At 49.4% G+C, this 14,989-nt stretch overlaps 6 protein-coding genes across 6 annotated transcripts; 4 read left to right on the forward strand and 2 right to left on the reverse strand.

The window, feature by feature from the left end:
• Nucleotides 1–1,265: 1,265 nt before the first annotated feature.
• LTR84_010891 (uncharacterized protein) lies at nt 1,266–2,747 on the reverse strand (the record flags this gene model as incomplete). The annotated part of the gene is made up of 1 exon (XM_064854424.1): nt 1,266–2,747. The coding sequence occupies one exon, from the start codon at nt 2,745–2,747 to the stop codon at nt 1,266–1,268; it is 1,482 nt and encodes a 493-aa protein (XP_064709150.1).
• Nucleotides 2,748–3,287: 540 nt separating this feature from the next.
• LTR84_010892 (uncharacterized protein) lies at nt 3,288–3,932 on the forward strand (the record flags this gene model as incomplete). Its single annotated transcript, XM_064854425.1, has 1 exon — nt 3,288–3,932. One exon carries the CDS (start codon nt 3,288–3,290, stop codon nt 3,930–3,932), a length of 645 nt encoding a protein of 214 aa, XP_064709151.1.
• Nucleotides 3,933–4,084: 152 nt separating this feature from the next.
• On the reverse strand, nt 4,085–4,811 carry NDK1 (nucleoside diphosphate kinase; the record flags this gene model as incomplete). The annotated part of the gene is made up of 6 exons (XM_064854426.1): nt 4,085–4,284; nt 4,332–4,397; nt 4,451–4,554; nt 4,605–4,648; nt 4,715–4,745; nt 4,795–4,811. 6 exons carry the CDS (start codon nt 4,809–4,811, stop codon nt 4,085–4,087), a joined length of 462 nt encoding a protein of 153 aa, XP_064709152.1.
• Nucleotides 4,812–5,345: 534 nt separating this feature from the next.
• LTR84_010894 (uncharacterized protein) lies at nt 5,346–8,350 on the forward strand (the record flags this gene model as incomplete). The annotated part of the gene is made up of 2 exons (XM_064854427.1): nt 5,346–5,430; nt 5,493–8,350. 2 exons carry the CDS (start codon nt 5,346–5,348, stop codon nt 8,348–8,350), a joined length of 2,943 nt encoding a protein of 980 aa, XP_064709153.1.
• Nucleotides 8,351–8,727: 377 nt separating this feature from the next.
• Nucleotides 8,728–9,743, forward strand: LTR84_010895 (uncharacterized protein; the record flags this gene model as incomplete). The annotated part of the gene is made up of 4 exons (XM_064854428.1): nt 8,728–8,774; nt 8,850–8,969; nt 9,029–9,262; nt 9,338–9,743. The coding sequence occupies 4 exons, from the start codon at nt 8,728–8,730 to the stop codon at nt 9,741–9,743; spliced, it is 807 nt and encodes a 268-aa protein (XP_064709154.1).
• Nucleotides 9,744–13,344: 3,601 nt separating this feature from the next.
• LTR84_010896 (uncharacterized protein) lies at nt 13,345–14,975 on the forward strand (the record flags this gene model as incomplete). The annotated part of the gene is made up of 2 exons (XM_064854429.1): nt 13,345–13,370; nt 14,096–14,975. 2 exons carry the CDS (start codon nt 13,345–13,347, stop codon nt 14,973–14,975), a joined length of 906 nt encoding a protein of 301 aa, XP_064709155.1.
• Nucleotides 14,976–14,989: the final 14 nt, after the last annotated feature.

Below are 14,989 nucleotides of genomic sequence, written 5' to 3' on the forward strand. Positions count from 1 at the left end.
CGAAGGTAAATGATTATGGAATCAAAGGAGGATGGGTTGCATGGCGCGAAGCATGGCGATGATTGATGCAGAATCAATGAAACATCTGGCAAACAAGAAGAGAGGTGTGCTGCGAGTCTGAAAGAGAAGGATATATCAGTTTTACTTCTGACATATTTACACTTGTTGTTATCAGCATCATCTTGCGTTCTGGGGCTTTTTGATAGTGCCTAGTTCAGGGGAGTAAGTCGAGTTTAAAGCAGCAACATCGCCACTGGGCGATACGAGACAAAGTGAGAGCAATGAACAATGATTGGGCCATGCTTCCGCATTGACTTCGAATAGAGTCTCGGACCATGAATTCCTTGCAGCTTTGGGGCAAGTGGTACCTCGGGAGCATTATGTCAATAAGCGTCCGAGAGTCCGGGGTGTCAGCGTCGAGCTGACTAACAAAGCGCAAAAGGGACCGTGGGGTGAAAGAGACTAGATATCTCTATAACATGGATGGTCAACTTGCCCTCGTTTTAATGCAATACTAGAAGAACAGTAGAGGCCGTTGGCAAATACTCGAAAGCACGAAGTCAAGCTATTGGGATTGTTAATCACAAGCTTTCGATCCTTCCATTGGTGGCCATTCTTCCCTGGCCCCCACGACCATGTCTCCAGAGCTGAACAAGCTTTGCGTGTATCAGGCAAATTAAATGTCCAAAACGAGTAGCCGGTCACTTCTTTGGTTCCAAGGCTCTGAGTCTCTCCAAATCTAGCTGCGTGGTTTGATCACTGTGCTGGGATGAGGGAATGAATGAGAAGATCAAGTGGACACATCTTGGTCGGAATTTGCCCCTGTGGGTGAGATGACAACCCGTTTGTGCTGTCGTGGACGTCGACCAAGTATGACGGACCAGGTTGATCAAAGCATGGCTCGGATTATGATGCCCTCCACTCGTTCTCGCCTCTAGTCCATACTCTGGGCATCCGACAGAATGTTGGGTGGAGACCTTCGCCCTTTCCTTTGTGGCGAGCCAGCCTTACTACTTAGATGAAGGTATGCATGAGCTCTGACATTCCTCCTAAAGCCAATGTCGAACTTGATCTCCGAAGAGTTGTGGCATTGTGGTGTCGAGAAGAGCTGTATGACGGGGCCATCCTCGAGAATGGTAGCTGGCATCTGAGATCGCGGGTTATACCATCTCGCTCGACCTGAACCCCTGCGCAAATCTCACCTTTCGCATCGTGGGGTGTCAGAAGTGCCATGTGAGTTGAGCAGCACTCATCCCTAATAAGCGTTATGTTCGTAGCGGTCCTGGAAGATAATGGAACGATGTATCACCGAGCATCTCCCACGTGTCCTCTGCTCGATTAGTCGTAGTCCAGACAGGCAATGGACATTCACCACCTGAGAGCATATAATTTTCCAAGGTCGACTTCATCCCTGCAATAGCGTAAGGTCCTTCATAAGATGTTGCCGCAGAGCAGCTGGTGAAGTCATCTGGGCTATGCCAGTGCCACTCGCCCTGGTCTTCATCGACTTGCCACGTTCCGAGGACCGAAATACTGTCAAACCGCCGCTTGGAGAGATATTGAAGCACATCTAACATAGAGCGAGTCTCCATCCGACAATCTCTCAATGTGAGACCACGGATGTTGACCCCTTGATCAAGGAGTGCCTTCAGATCTCCCCATCGACAGTGGAAGCGAGACAATGAGAGAGACTTAAGATGGGGGACCCAAAGTTGAGGGAATCGATCGATATTCGTTCTGTCAAACAGCTCGAAAGAATACTCGGCTTCCTTGCCATGCAGAAGTTCGAGAGTAAGCTCTTCGAGCTCTGTGGCCTTGTTCAGGAGTGATTTCAATCTCCATGCTGATTGATTTCTGCCACGAGCATAGACCTGATCATTGAGACCCTCACGCGACAGCTGGTCGCTATGTGGGAGACTTCCAATCTTGAGGTTGAGAGTCTTCAGGTGGGCAAAAATATCATCCAAGATTGATTCCTGGTTGTGGCGAGGTCTGTGCAGCATTTCATGTGGCAAATCGACTGCTACGAGATGAATCAAAGGGCATCGAGACGCGTGTGCCGCCTCGAGAAAGTTCGTGAATTGAGACAGACAGTTCTTCCTGCGATTGTATACTCTTCGTCGTGCGTCCGGATCAAATGGTCGATCCATTGCGTACTCTTCGGGGTCAAAGTCTTCGAGCTCTTCAAGTCGGATCTGGGGTTCACTCATGATGATTCTGAACTTTACATCCGAAGTTGAGTGGCTGAGAGAATTCAATGTTCGTATCAGACTATCTCGAACCCGTTGATCTGCCATAGCTGCAGCTTGTTGGTCAAGGTGCCACCTGTACAGATCATACCGAGAGGAAAAATCAGGAGGGAACCTGGCTTGGAGAGACTCGTGAAACTGGGAATAGTCCGACTTCGAGAGGCCATTGGCGGCGTTATCCCTTGACCAAGCACTGCTGATATCGTGATAGACCTGTGCCTGCCAGTATCTATAATCTGCGTATTCAAGTGGAACCCCGGACTGGAAAGAAATGCCCCTCAGATATGGTGCTATGGATTTATTGGAAGCCAGTTGCTCGAGCTGATAGAAGCGGCGACTGCTGGGATATAAGTGAAATTCAAGATTGTGAAAGAGATGCTTCTGTGCGACGTCGGCATATGTTTTACAAAGAAGACGGAAGCTCTTCAATGATGATCGGTCGACAAAGCGACAAAGATGGTCTATTAGTTCCGTTGGTAGATCCTCCATGGTAGCCATGATGAGAGACCAAAATCTTGACTTGGATACGTGATATCTTACAGGGCAACCGGTCTGTATATGTACCTCCTTATCGTGGGTGCCTATGGGTTAGCTTGCGCGTTCATGGTAACGAGATAGTGTCGCCTAGGCCATAGGGACAGCCGTTCACGGCGGGCGCTGTAGTCTAGGAAACTCAAGGAATCGAGCTGCCTGCCCGATGATGATGTGGGACCACCATATACCAAAAATCAAGTAATCAAAGACCTATCAATATCGAACAGGGAATGAGGTGAATAGGAGTCAGCCTCGGCGGTGCACAAATAAGCTTGATCACGTGTGCGATAAGAGATGTGCGCTTTGTGCTTGAACACTCCGAGGCATTTCTTTTCTCTTGAGTTTCTAGTGCATCATGTTGCCTGCGGTGCAAACGATCGTTCAAGTTTGCGTTACAACGACTCAATAATGGTGGTTTCGTTTGTGACCGCTCGTGTTTTGCGTCTTCGTGACATGTTTTGAGGAGAAATAATATACTGAACATGTTGTAAACCACCCCTCGTGATGCATCGCTCGACCTTACGAGCAAGCCGACCACAAATCGTGCCGCGTGCTGAACGAAAATGGTTATCAACAAGCAGACCTGAACCTGCACAGAAGCCTAAACTCGGTGGACAGGCGGCAGCAAGAAATCGCTTCGACAGACTGATCGATCGAAGCCCGAGGTTCCTACGGCCAACGCTGACTTCGTTGAAAAAAGCCCCTTTATCCAACATCACAGCCTTTTTCATTCTCCACGAGATTACGGCCATCGTACCTCTTTTCGGACTTGCTTCAGCTTTCCACTACTTTCGTTGGCTTCCTCCGTGGTTTGCCGAAGGAGTCTGGGTGTCGGAAGGGGTCGAAAAATTTGGCAGATATGCTCGCAGGAAAGGATGGATCAGTGAAAAAGATGAGCAGCACGTGGAACAAGAAACGAACCAGGGGCATGTAAATCTACTGGAGAATGGGCAGACATCGGGCTGGTTCAACAGAGACGAAGATACTACAAGGTGGATTGTGGAGTTTGCGACAGCATATGCCGTTGTCAAGGCATTGTTGCCCATTCGAATTGTTGTGAGCGTTTGGGCTTCACCGTGGTTCGCAAGATGGGTGGTTATTCCGGTCAGCACCAGAGTCCGTGCTGCCGTACGAAGTTCAAGTCCATAGACTTTGATTGCCCCAGTCATGATGCCTCTTCTCATTCGTGGTGACTGTGTAGGTCTATCTTTTGTTGTCATTGTCATTCAACGTCTCCGAAGCTAGTGCGATTGTTGTACTGCTCCAGATCTTGGACCATACTGGGCCGGGATGGACATTGTCTATGCCTTTTCATAGATCCAGTCGAACTGGGAAGCCTTGTAGCTTTGAACCTCATCAGGCTTGAACCACAAAGCAATCTCCTTCTTTGCGTTCTCAACACTGTCCGAACCGTGGCAAACATTACGGCCGACATCGATGGCATAGTCACCTCGGATGGTTCCAGGGGCGGAAGCGAGAGGGTTGGTGGCACCAAGGATGGCTGTTCCGTGGTCAGAGTATGTAATATGGCAAGACACTTTGACTTACTTCGGCCAGTCTTGACGGCATCACGGCCCTCCCAGACCATGGCAGTGATGGGACCGCTCAGCATGTCTGAGTTGGAATTGTCAGTGAGGTATGAGAGATGTAAGGGTGGAGTTGCGTACAGGTAACAAGTCCCTTGAAGAAAGGCTTGTCGGAGAGGTCTGCATAATGCTTCTCGAGGTGCTCCTTGCCTGGGGAGACCAACTTCAAAGCAACAAGCTTGTATCTGAGGTGAATTAGCAAGAGCGTGTTAATCTCTTGAAGGTTTGTGCGTACCCTCGCTTCTCGAATCGTGAGATGATATCACCAACAAGGCCACGCTGTTGAGCATGTTAGAGATCAAGACCTCTTTGATTCCTGGGTCGTTGGAGGTGGAGATGTCGTACCTGGACACCATCGGGCTTGACAGCAATGAAACTGAAGAACAAGTTAGTGGGGTGGTCACGGTGGATGGAGGAGGACTCACGTTTGCTCGGTCGACATATTGAAGGAGAAGAAGTGGATTGTCTAAAGACTCTGGGGATGAAACAAGTAGATTGAGATGGTAGGTTTATTGGGAGGAGTTGAAGATTAATTGCGGTCAAGGTGTGTTGAAATATTTGCAGCTGCCACGTCCTTGCCAGACTTGCTGTGGAAGCAAATCAGATCAATCGAAAGTTGTTGACTTTAGTGGGGGAATTGATTCATGGAGGGGCAATAATATTCATGGGCGTGGAACAATAAGTGAGTGCAGTGCCATGGCATGGCCCAGAGACTGCGATCCTGTGTGGACCCCATTGCCTAGTTAGAGGCTGAACGCCTATTCGTGCCTATAAGGTCAGCCCAACCGTCATGCAGGGTCTCCATTCCGCGGTAACTCATTGGGGATTGCCCCTAGATCTTGCCCAGTCCCAAGCATACTCTCAGGCACGCGTTGGCGGTGTTAACCCCGTGTCTTTATTGACCGAGATATTCCACAATCTGTCCACCGTGACCTTCACAACAAGGTCCGACTGCCGTGCTCTCATACAATACAAGATGGCGAGGTCCTCAAGAGGAATGTATTGCTGGGCAATTTCCACCCTCTTGTGCTTGTTGATATTGTCTCTGGTTTCACCATCAGGTATGCCTACAAACTCCCGGCTCAATGTCATCTGCATAACATCTGCTGACTTCCGCAAATAGCGGCGGTCAAACACCATGATTTCAAGCGATGCGATCAGTCCGGCTTCTGCAAGAGAAACAGAGCTCTTGCAGACTCTATGATTCAAGCGGGCAGCCCTGATACCTCCCCCTACAATCTCGACGCTCCCTCTATCAAATTCAAGAATGGGGTTCTTGAGGCCTCCATCATCAAATCCATTCCCAATACCGTTCCTGTGAGACTACCCTTGACCGTTACCTTCCTCGATCGAGGCAATGTCAGAGTTACTGTCGATGAGGAAAAGCGCCAGAAGGGCGACATTGAGCTACGCCACGACAGTCCTGTCAGGAAAGAGAGATATAACGAAGCCGGGGCTTGGGCTTTGACCGGAGCCGGCCTCCAATCCCAGAAGTCTGCTGTCCTGGCAAGGGCTTCTAAGGGCGTCAGCGAAGTCTCCTGGGGCCCTGATGGTCGCTTCAAAGCAGTCATCCGCCATGCGCCCTTCGGCGTGGAATTCTACACGGGAGAAGAAAAACAAGTTGCATTCAATGGTCGTGGTTTCTTGAACGTTGAACACTGGAGACCAAAGATCGACAGACCGGCCGTTGATGAGAACTCCACCGAACAACAGACTGTTGAGCCAGTCGAGGACGAAAGTACCTGGTGGGAAGAGACTTTTGGTGGAAATACCGACTCCAAACCCAAAGGGCCCGAAAGTGTGGCACTGGACATTACCTTTCCGGGCTATGGCCACGTTTATGGCTTAGCTGAGCATGCTGGCCCCTTGTCGTTGAAGCAAACTCGTGGTGGAGAAGGGAATTATGACCAGCCATACCGCATGTACAACAGTGACATCTTCGAGTACGAGCTCGACAGTCCAATGACCCTCTATGGCTCCATCCCGTTCCTTCAAGCCCACAAGAAGGATTCCACTGTTGGAGTCTTCTGGTTGAACGCCGCCGAGACCTGGGTGGATATCACCAAGGCCAGACGGGATACTAATCCCCTCACCCTTGGTCTAAGTGGTGGTGTTGTTGATACGCAGACACACTGGATGTCTGAGAGTGGCCTCTTAGATATCTTTGTCATGCTGGGACCAACGCCGCAACATCTCGCCAAGTCATATGGCGAGTTGACTGGTTACACTCAGCTACCAGCAACTTTCGCCATGGCCTATCACCAGTGCAGATGGAACTATGTTAGCGATGAAGACGTCAAGGATGTCGACCGCAAGTTTGATAAATACAATATCCCATATGATGTGATTTGGCTCGATATCGAATACACCGACGATAAGCAATACTTCACCTGGGACGCATTGAATTTCCCGGACCCGATCTCGATGGAGAAACAACTAGACGAGAGCGAACGTAAACTTGTGGTCATCATTGACCCGCACATCAAGAACAAGGGTGGCTACTCGGTTGGAGAAGAACTTAAGAGCAAAGGTCTTGCGGTCAAGAACAAGGAGAACAACATCTTCGAAGGATGGTGCTGGCCCGGAAGTTCCAATTGGATCGACGCATTCAACCCCGCCGCGAGAACCTGGTGGAAGTCCCTCTTCTCCTTTGACAAATTTAAAGGCACCATGCAGAATGTATGGCTCTGGAACGACATGAATGAACCGTCAGTTTTCAACGGGCCAGAGATCACCATGCCACGAGATAACATTCATCATGGTAATTGGGAGCATCGGGATTTGCACAATATCAATGGTATGACTTTTCATAATGCCACCTATCATGCTCTACTAGAGCGGAAGAAGGGCGACGTTCGACGTCCGTTTGTGCTTACCCGGTCCTTTTACGCCGGCTCCCAACGATCGGCTGCTATGTGGACGGGTGATAATCAGGCCAACTGGGAACATTTGGCTGCGTCCATCCCCATGATCCTCAATCAAGGAGTGAGTGGATTTCCATTTGCTGGGGCTGATGTTGGAGGTTTCTTTGGAAATCCCAGCAAAGATCTCCAGACTCGGTGGTATCAAGCGGGTGCATTTTATCCTTTCTTCCGAGGACATGCACATATCGATACTCGAAGACGCGAGCCCTACATGCTTGGAGAACCTTACACCGGCATCATGACACAGGCCTTACGCTTGCGCTATGCACTCCTTCCTGCCTGGTATACCGCGTTTCACGAATCATCTACGGAAGGGTATCCTATTGTACGATCACAGTACTACGTCCACCCTAAAGACGAAAAGGGTTATGAAATTGATGACCAATTTTACCTGGGATCAACCGGTCTTCTGGTCAAGCCAGTAACTAAGGAAGGGGCTGACAGTGTGGACATCTACCTGTCTGACGAGGAGAACTACTTTGATTACTTCGACTACACGGTCTACAAGGGTGGTCTCAAGACACAACGAATTGCAGCACCTCTGGAAAAGCTACCCATCTTGATGCAAGGTGGCCATATTATTCCTCGCAAAGATCGACCTCGAAAGAGTTCGGGGCTTATGAAGTGGGATCCTTACACGCTTGTTGTGGTATTGAGCAAAACGGGAGAGGCGAAGGGCACCATCTACGTGGATGATGGTGAAACCTTTGGCTATCAACAAGGTGCATATGTGCACAGAGCGTTGACGTTCGCCGATAATCGGTTGACCAGCAGCAATCTCGGGACCAAAGGCAGCAAGACTGCGTCATATCTGAAGACGATCCAGGAGGTAACGGTCGAGAAAATCATCGTCGTCAATGCTCCTGACGCTTGGGCTACCCAAAGCGAGGTTCTGGTGACTGATGGCCAGTCGCAAGGAGCCAAGGCCGAATTGACTTATCATGCAGCAGTTGGGGGCAAGGCAGCTTGGGCGACTGTTCGGCGCCCAGATGTGCAAATAGGGGCGGATTGGAGTGTCGCATTTGGGGATACCTTACGAGACAAGACAGACCTTTAAAAAGATGAGATGTGAAATGTAAAATAGATTTAGAATAGGGTAACGAAGCCACGGCTGCTGTACATGTTCACTCAATAGAGATGGAGACAAAATGAGGATCTCTCGGATGTGAAAGCTTACATGAGTTACTCAGCCAAATTACTGGCTGCGTGATGAGCCGGATCCCGTAATTACCATCATGCCCATCCCAGATCTCCAATTTCGATGCTGGGTCCTGAAAACCCCCAAGAGCAGACACCATGGTTTTGGACAGTTGGGTTTGTTGATTTCCTCCTTTGCGGTGTTCTTTTTTGCTACTAGTATATATCCTAGGAGTTGGAGGTTTCATTTGACCAAAGGGCTGCGTCACGTTACACCTTTCCCTCCTCTGAAGCACCATGTTTCAATTTCTATCAGTCGTCATCGATTACTTCGCGCCTCTGTTGTACGTATCGAGCGAGATCTATCCACGCACTGACCGCCATGGATAAACCCACTGACACCGCACGCGCAATTACAGTCTCGTTGTTTCGCCCATAACCTCATATGCCGACCAAATTGCGTCGATACACCGGCGCAAGTCGAGCGATGGCTTCTCCCTCGACATCCCCCTGATTATGCTCCTCGCATCCATCCTCAAGTCCGATCTCCTTCCTTCGAACCATGACGAGTCCACATGGCTAATTTCTCGGTCTCCAGAGTCTTCTACTGGTTTGGAGCATACTACGATAAATCCCTACTCCTGCAGGCATGCCTGATGATCATCGTCCAACTCGTCCTGTTGAAAGTGGCACTCGACAATAAAGCGCCCACGGGCGTAAGAGATGGAGTTGAGCACACTCCTTTTCATGGCTACACGGCCTCCAGCGGCATTCAGGATCTGTTGGAAGGACGCAGGCCTTATGATTTCTGGCGTTGGGGCAGTTCCAAACCGTAGGTGGTCACATTGCAGCCGTATATGATTCTGAAAATGTCGCGAGGGTACGCTGACTCGTGTGGGTTTTGCAGTTATTTTCAGTTTCTGGCCTACTTCGCCGCAGGCCTTCTTGCCGTCCACGTCCTGCTCCCGTGGGTATCGGGATCGCCTGCGTATATCTCGTTGCTCGGATATGTTGGACTAGCCATTGAAGCGATCTTGCCGCTGCCACAGATCTGGAAGAACCACAACGCGCGATCGTGCAAGGGGTTCCGCCTTTCCGTCATTATAAATTGGCTGGCGGGCGATGCGATGAAGATGAGCTATTTCTTCCTCAGCAGCCAGGTCGTGCCGTGGCCATTCCGCCTGTGCGGAATCTTCCAGGCATGCTGTGATTCCTATCTCGGGTTGCAATTCTACATGTATGGGGAGGGACCTACGATTGGCGGCCCGGATATCCCCATGAGCATGACTGGCAAGACCGGATTCTCGGGTTGAGAGGCGTCATTCACGAGGCTCGATTGAGTAGGTGCAAGCATTTAAAGGGTTCAGTCTAGTCTGGAGGAGAAGAAAACGACTCGAGCGTGACTGTGCTTGTTTTCCATGACCGGGCCGAAATCATATTCTTGATGCTCCGAAATACCGCTTGGGTGACGTCTCCTCCTATTGCCATGTCAGACCACCCATGACTAGCACAAGGCTGTCACGGTTGAGCAACAAACTCAATCGAGTTAGTCTTTACGCAAGGTGACATTCGCAGAGAAGAAACACAACACACGTCATGAGGCTTAAAGTTTCAACCCTCTCAGCCTTGTCCAGATTCACAGACTGACGTACGCCGATCATTCTCGCTAAAGAGGACCTCGTACCTTTTTCACAACCCTGGTTCATCGTTCAGCACCCAGACATTTAACGATAGGGCCGATGGCTGTGGTGGCGGGACTTTCCTCAGTTAAGAAGACTTGGCGCCAAGATGGACGCTTGATGGTTTAGCCAGCCAATGACCATACTCCTCAACCCATGATACACGTGTCTTCCAGCCGATGTCTGCTTAGTCGGGGGTTGGCATGTCTGGAAGCCACGCAATACTCAGTACAGGCTCCCGAGGGGTCCAGGGGAAAAGATCAGATTTCGAATCTTAAGTGGCTGCGATCAACAAGATTTGGGCATCACGCCAGCGAAATGTGATTGCCTGATCACAAAAGTTGTTGCTTTTAACTGCTCGATCGAAGCGTTCTTGAGGCAACAACGACGTGCATTTCTTTCAAGAGCCAGCGACACTTCTACCATTACCAGAACGCCATAGAACCGAACACAACCGAAACCTTGAAGCCATCCTCATATCTTTCGAAACACCATGGGACTTCGTGATATCCGACTCCATCGCCGCACCGGTAATCGCCATGTGCGGATGTTTCTCTGGTCATTTTACAACCTCATTGTCCCTCCACATGCTCCAAGAGTGTGAAGGGCAAGCACTACGCCCCTACAAATAAACCACCAGTCACGATACCGTCTTGACGATGGCATCTCCCACACGAAAGAGTTGAGCAGCAGCATACTCGCTGATGTTCGGAACTCAAATTCACGGTTCAGATGATGCGGCACACACGAAGAACCACAGCTTGCTCAGCGCCAAGTCATTTGTGACCCGGCACTTTCGGAATTTAGACGTGCTGAGGCCGTTTCCGAAGTTAGAAGGTTAATGCAACGAACACAAAGAAGGAGAATTCGTTCGGCACGTTCGACCGATTGAAGATGTGGACCAGGAGCAACTGCGAAGCATACTCGTAGCTTGTCAGTGACCCGATCGCGCAGACGGGCAAGGCTAGAGCACACAAGGCTTGGATTGAATGGAAAGAAAGGATTTGGACATGGATGAATGACACAAGGTATGGCGCAAGTTCAACGATGGTGGATGTACCGGGTAGAGCAATATCAACATCAACATCAACTCAGCAACAAGATCTGTACTTGTTGCATCCCAGATGGAATTCGGGACCACTGGTTCTGCACTCAAGAATTTTCCGGTGCGCTCCAGAATCTGGATCGGGAGATATCCGAGGGATGAAATCATGTGGAGTATGGGCAACGTCATCGAGCTATTAATATAATTTTCTTTTTCATCTTTATTTCGTCGACTACGGGGTACTGTATGCAAAGACGTTTTCCGTGGAGATTGAGACACTTACAAGACGTCGACTCTTCTCAAGTCCTTTCCCAATGTGTTCTGATCATAATTATTGAGAGGGTGGCAAGTGCGATGACGCCTCATTCACCTGCACTATTATCTCACTCGACGTTGATCTCACCGAGGGAGGCCGAGAGATATCCATGTGTTGAAATTAGGAGGCACAATGAGGAGTTTGTACCTAGGTAGGAAGTATCTAGACAGGGCGGGATGATGAAAGGTATCTTGTCAGGTAGCATCCTGTACCTAGCCTTGAAGTTGAGGAGTGCAACGTCCCGACTTACTTAAGGCTAAACAATCTCCCGGGCGTCTGTTGCACCTTGCAGCTTCCCCATGGCCACGCACTCCGTAAATCATTCCTTGTTGTCAGCAACTGGAGCTCTTTGAGGGGTTGTTTCTCATGAGTTGGACTTCAATACCAGGTACCTCGTACAGTACCGGTGACCCTCATCTGATACTCTTGGACTCTTTGTCATCCTAACTCTTCTTCGACAACGCGCCTCTTCTAATCCAGAGATGGTGGAACTTGCCATTTCATCTTCGATCCTCGATCCATGATCCTGGCCGTTTATCCCTCTCTTTTATGTTCCCAGACTCTCATCAAACCCTCCACCATGGATCTTTCCGCCTGAGTCAGCCTTTCCATCCGCTCATCCCCCTTGACTTCTCGCCTCTCACTGGCTTTCACTCGCCCTTCTTTCGGTTAGTTGTTTTGCCATTTTGCACGCTTCCGTCGATAGTCTCTCGGTCTCACGTCTTGTCTACACACGGGCGACTTTCTTGCACATTCCCAATTCCATCCTGACCAGCCCTATGAACCTCACCTGTTGGTAACCTCCACGCACTCATCTCCGAAATCGAATCCTCCTACTCCGTGTCTTCTGCTAAAGTCACTCTCCACTCTCCTCCTATCATTCTTTCATCAGGCCTCACCTTCAGAACAGTGAATGACGAACGCCTTATGACGTAGCATATCCTCCTCATTCCGTGTCTTTGTAGAGCCGGACCGTCGCTGTCGTCTGATAGCCCTGCCCTCTAGCCCTCAACACCCTCCCAACGATTGCCCGTGAACCCTGCGCATCATGTATGAAACATCGTTCCTCAACCACTCATACCTTATACTAACTTCATAGATATATATTGGTCCACCGTCCAACACACATTTGTATTTCACGGAACCACATCCCACGACCCGACCGACTTGCATACCCACACCACTGCAAGGTATCAAGCATTGCGTCTCAACATTATTGGCACCTTGACCTCAAACGCTTATTACCAGTCTTTCGACATCCGGAACCCAGCCAACTTCCTGGAATTTACCACACCTAGTCCAACAAATCATTCGGATACCCGTTACCATCTGTGGTTTAGTCCGTCTCAATCATCGAGTGGTGGAGAGATTATCGCATAGACTCTCGATACATAATTGTATTCTACTACTTGGACTCTGGGACCGCCCGCTCCTTTCACCCCATTTCGAACATCTAAGCGATCAACGACAGAACACCTGCACGCACTCTTAGTCACACACCGGAATCTCCAAAACGAGCATTGTGAACCTGTACAGCTATTCGTCCACCCTTTACCATTTTTTGCGGCAGATATCAAGCCAAGCTACAAATCCCCGTACTTCAATTCGCCAAAGCTTTGTCACTTTGTGTCAAAATTCACCAAATTCACTTCTGTCCGTCTATCTCCGGATTAGATAAACATTGTCAGGTGCGAGTACAGTCTCAATAATCGACGACATTCAGAATCCGCGCAATCAGGACCTCGACTTGAAAGGTTCCTTATAACTTGACACCTCCCACATCTTGCATCGAACTTTCTTCAAGTGTGAAACCCAAGCGGACAACAGCTCATATCATCATAACACAATGCCGTCTCGAATCAGTGGCGCCTGTAATGGGTGCAGAACGAAAAAACAAAAGGTACGTGACACCCGCCGTCCTATATCATCCAATCTTCTACCCCTCGAGACATCCTTCGTCTTATGTCGGGAATATTTGACACCAAGTTATTTCATGGTGCATATCATTACCTATCATGTTCTGTGACCAGGAGCTAACATGAGTGTCTGAACAGTGCAGTGGTGATAGGTACGTTTGAAACTTTTCAACTCTTCTCCATCATCAAGTTTTCAAGAGAAAGTCATCAAAAGTCGAGAGAAGGGTGGCAAGATCATTATATACCCTGCCCCAGAATTCAATCTCCAGAAGAATCCCCAGATAATAGCCATCTTCATGTTGCCTTGGGAGATCGTTTTGGCACAATGATTTCAAAGGCTCCCCCACTACTGTTGAATGCCCCAGCACTTGACCAATAAGCTTTCAAGATTGTGGTCTGAGATAGATCTCAGCAGCAGAATGCTCTTTCCTCATATATACAGCCTGTCGGAATTGTCCTTTGCTCTCCTCACGCACCAATACTATTTGCGGCTGAGACTTGATTGCTCCTGAGGCTGACTTTGATTGAACAGATCTGGATGTAGCCAATGCCATGCAGGAGGTATCCAATGTACTTGGCCTGAGCAGAGGAAGAGGTATGTTTAACCGCCTTTTTATTTATATCCACGCCTTCATTCCCCTCACAATTCTGACGCCTATACTTTCTGCGTCTCTTATTCTGATCATGGACACTGACATGTTGCCTACAGAGGTCCGGCCAAGGGATATATCGAAGGTCTCGAACATAGATTACATGAAGCCGAATCTCTCCTTCTTGCTCTTCTACCTCTTATCACACCCAGTCAATTGCACACCGCAGCAGATTGCCTCAACTCAAACTCAACGTCCAACAATTTGGGTGTGACATCACGAGACTCTGCATCACCTACACCTCGAAACACGCGCTCATCGCCTCCTGTCCTGAACAAGAAGACAGGTATCGACTACTGGGAATCCTTTCCGTTAGATACCGTCGAGAACATTCGCAAATGGCAGGATGATTGTGCCCTTCACAGTTCAGTCCAACCACAACGAGAGTCTCAAGGATCCTTCCGAAACTCAATCGATGATATCCGCCCAAATGTGCACTTTACCCATCAGAGTTCTCGACCTGGCTCGGTTGACCTCAAGCGAGAGTCAACTAGCTCATTCACGTCTCGCCAAAGTCAACACCAATCCGCCCCTTTCCGATCCATGTCCAACGACCCATACCGCAGTGGCACTAGCACACCGGTGCACATGTCATCAGGCACACAGCAGTCTCAAAACCATTCCCATCACCAAACTTCAACAAGTCAGCAACAGAGCTGGCAAACTATGAACCTCTTCTCCCCTGTCGCCACCCCTGCCAATGCACAGTCAAGCCCCTCTACAACCGCCACCTCCAACAACAACACCATGGGAGCGGAAGCACTTCTCCTCCAATCCTTTGCCGACTCAAATTGGGCTCAGCCGAACTCGTTGAACAGCGGCATGAGCGGCATGGGAATGGGACTCGGCGGAAACATGAACAACGGAATGGAAAGCAGTCCCATGGAGATCGATACCGGCTTCTTCTCCAGTGATATGCAGAGGAGACTGTTCTGGTAGATAAGACAGTACAA

Source organism: Exophiala bonariae, assembly GCF_035927105.1.
Source record: "Exophiala bonariae strain CCFEE 5792 chromosome Unknown scaffold_5, whole genome shotgun sequence".
Classification (NCBI taxonomy): domain Eukaryota; kingdom Fungi; phylum Ascomycota; class Eurotiomycetes; order Chaetothyriales; family Herpotrichiellaceae; genus Exophiala; species Exophiala bonariae.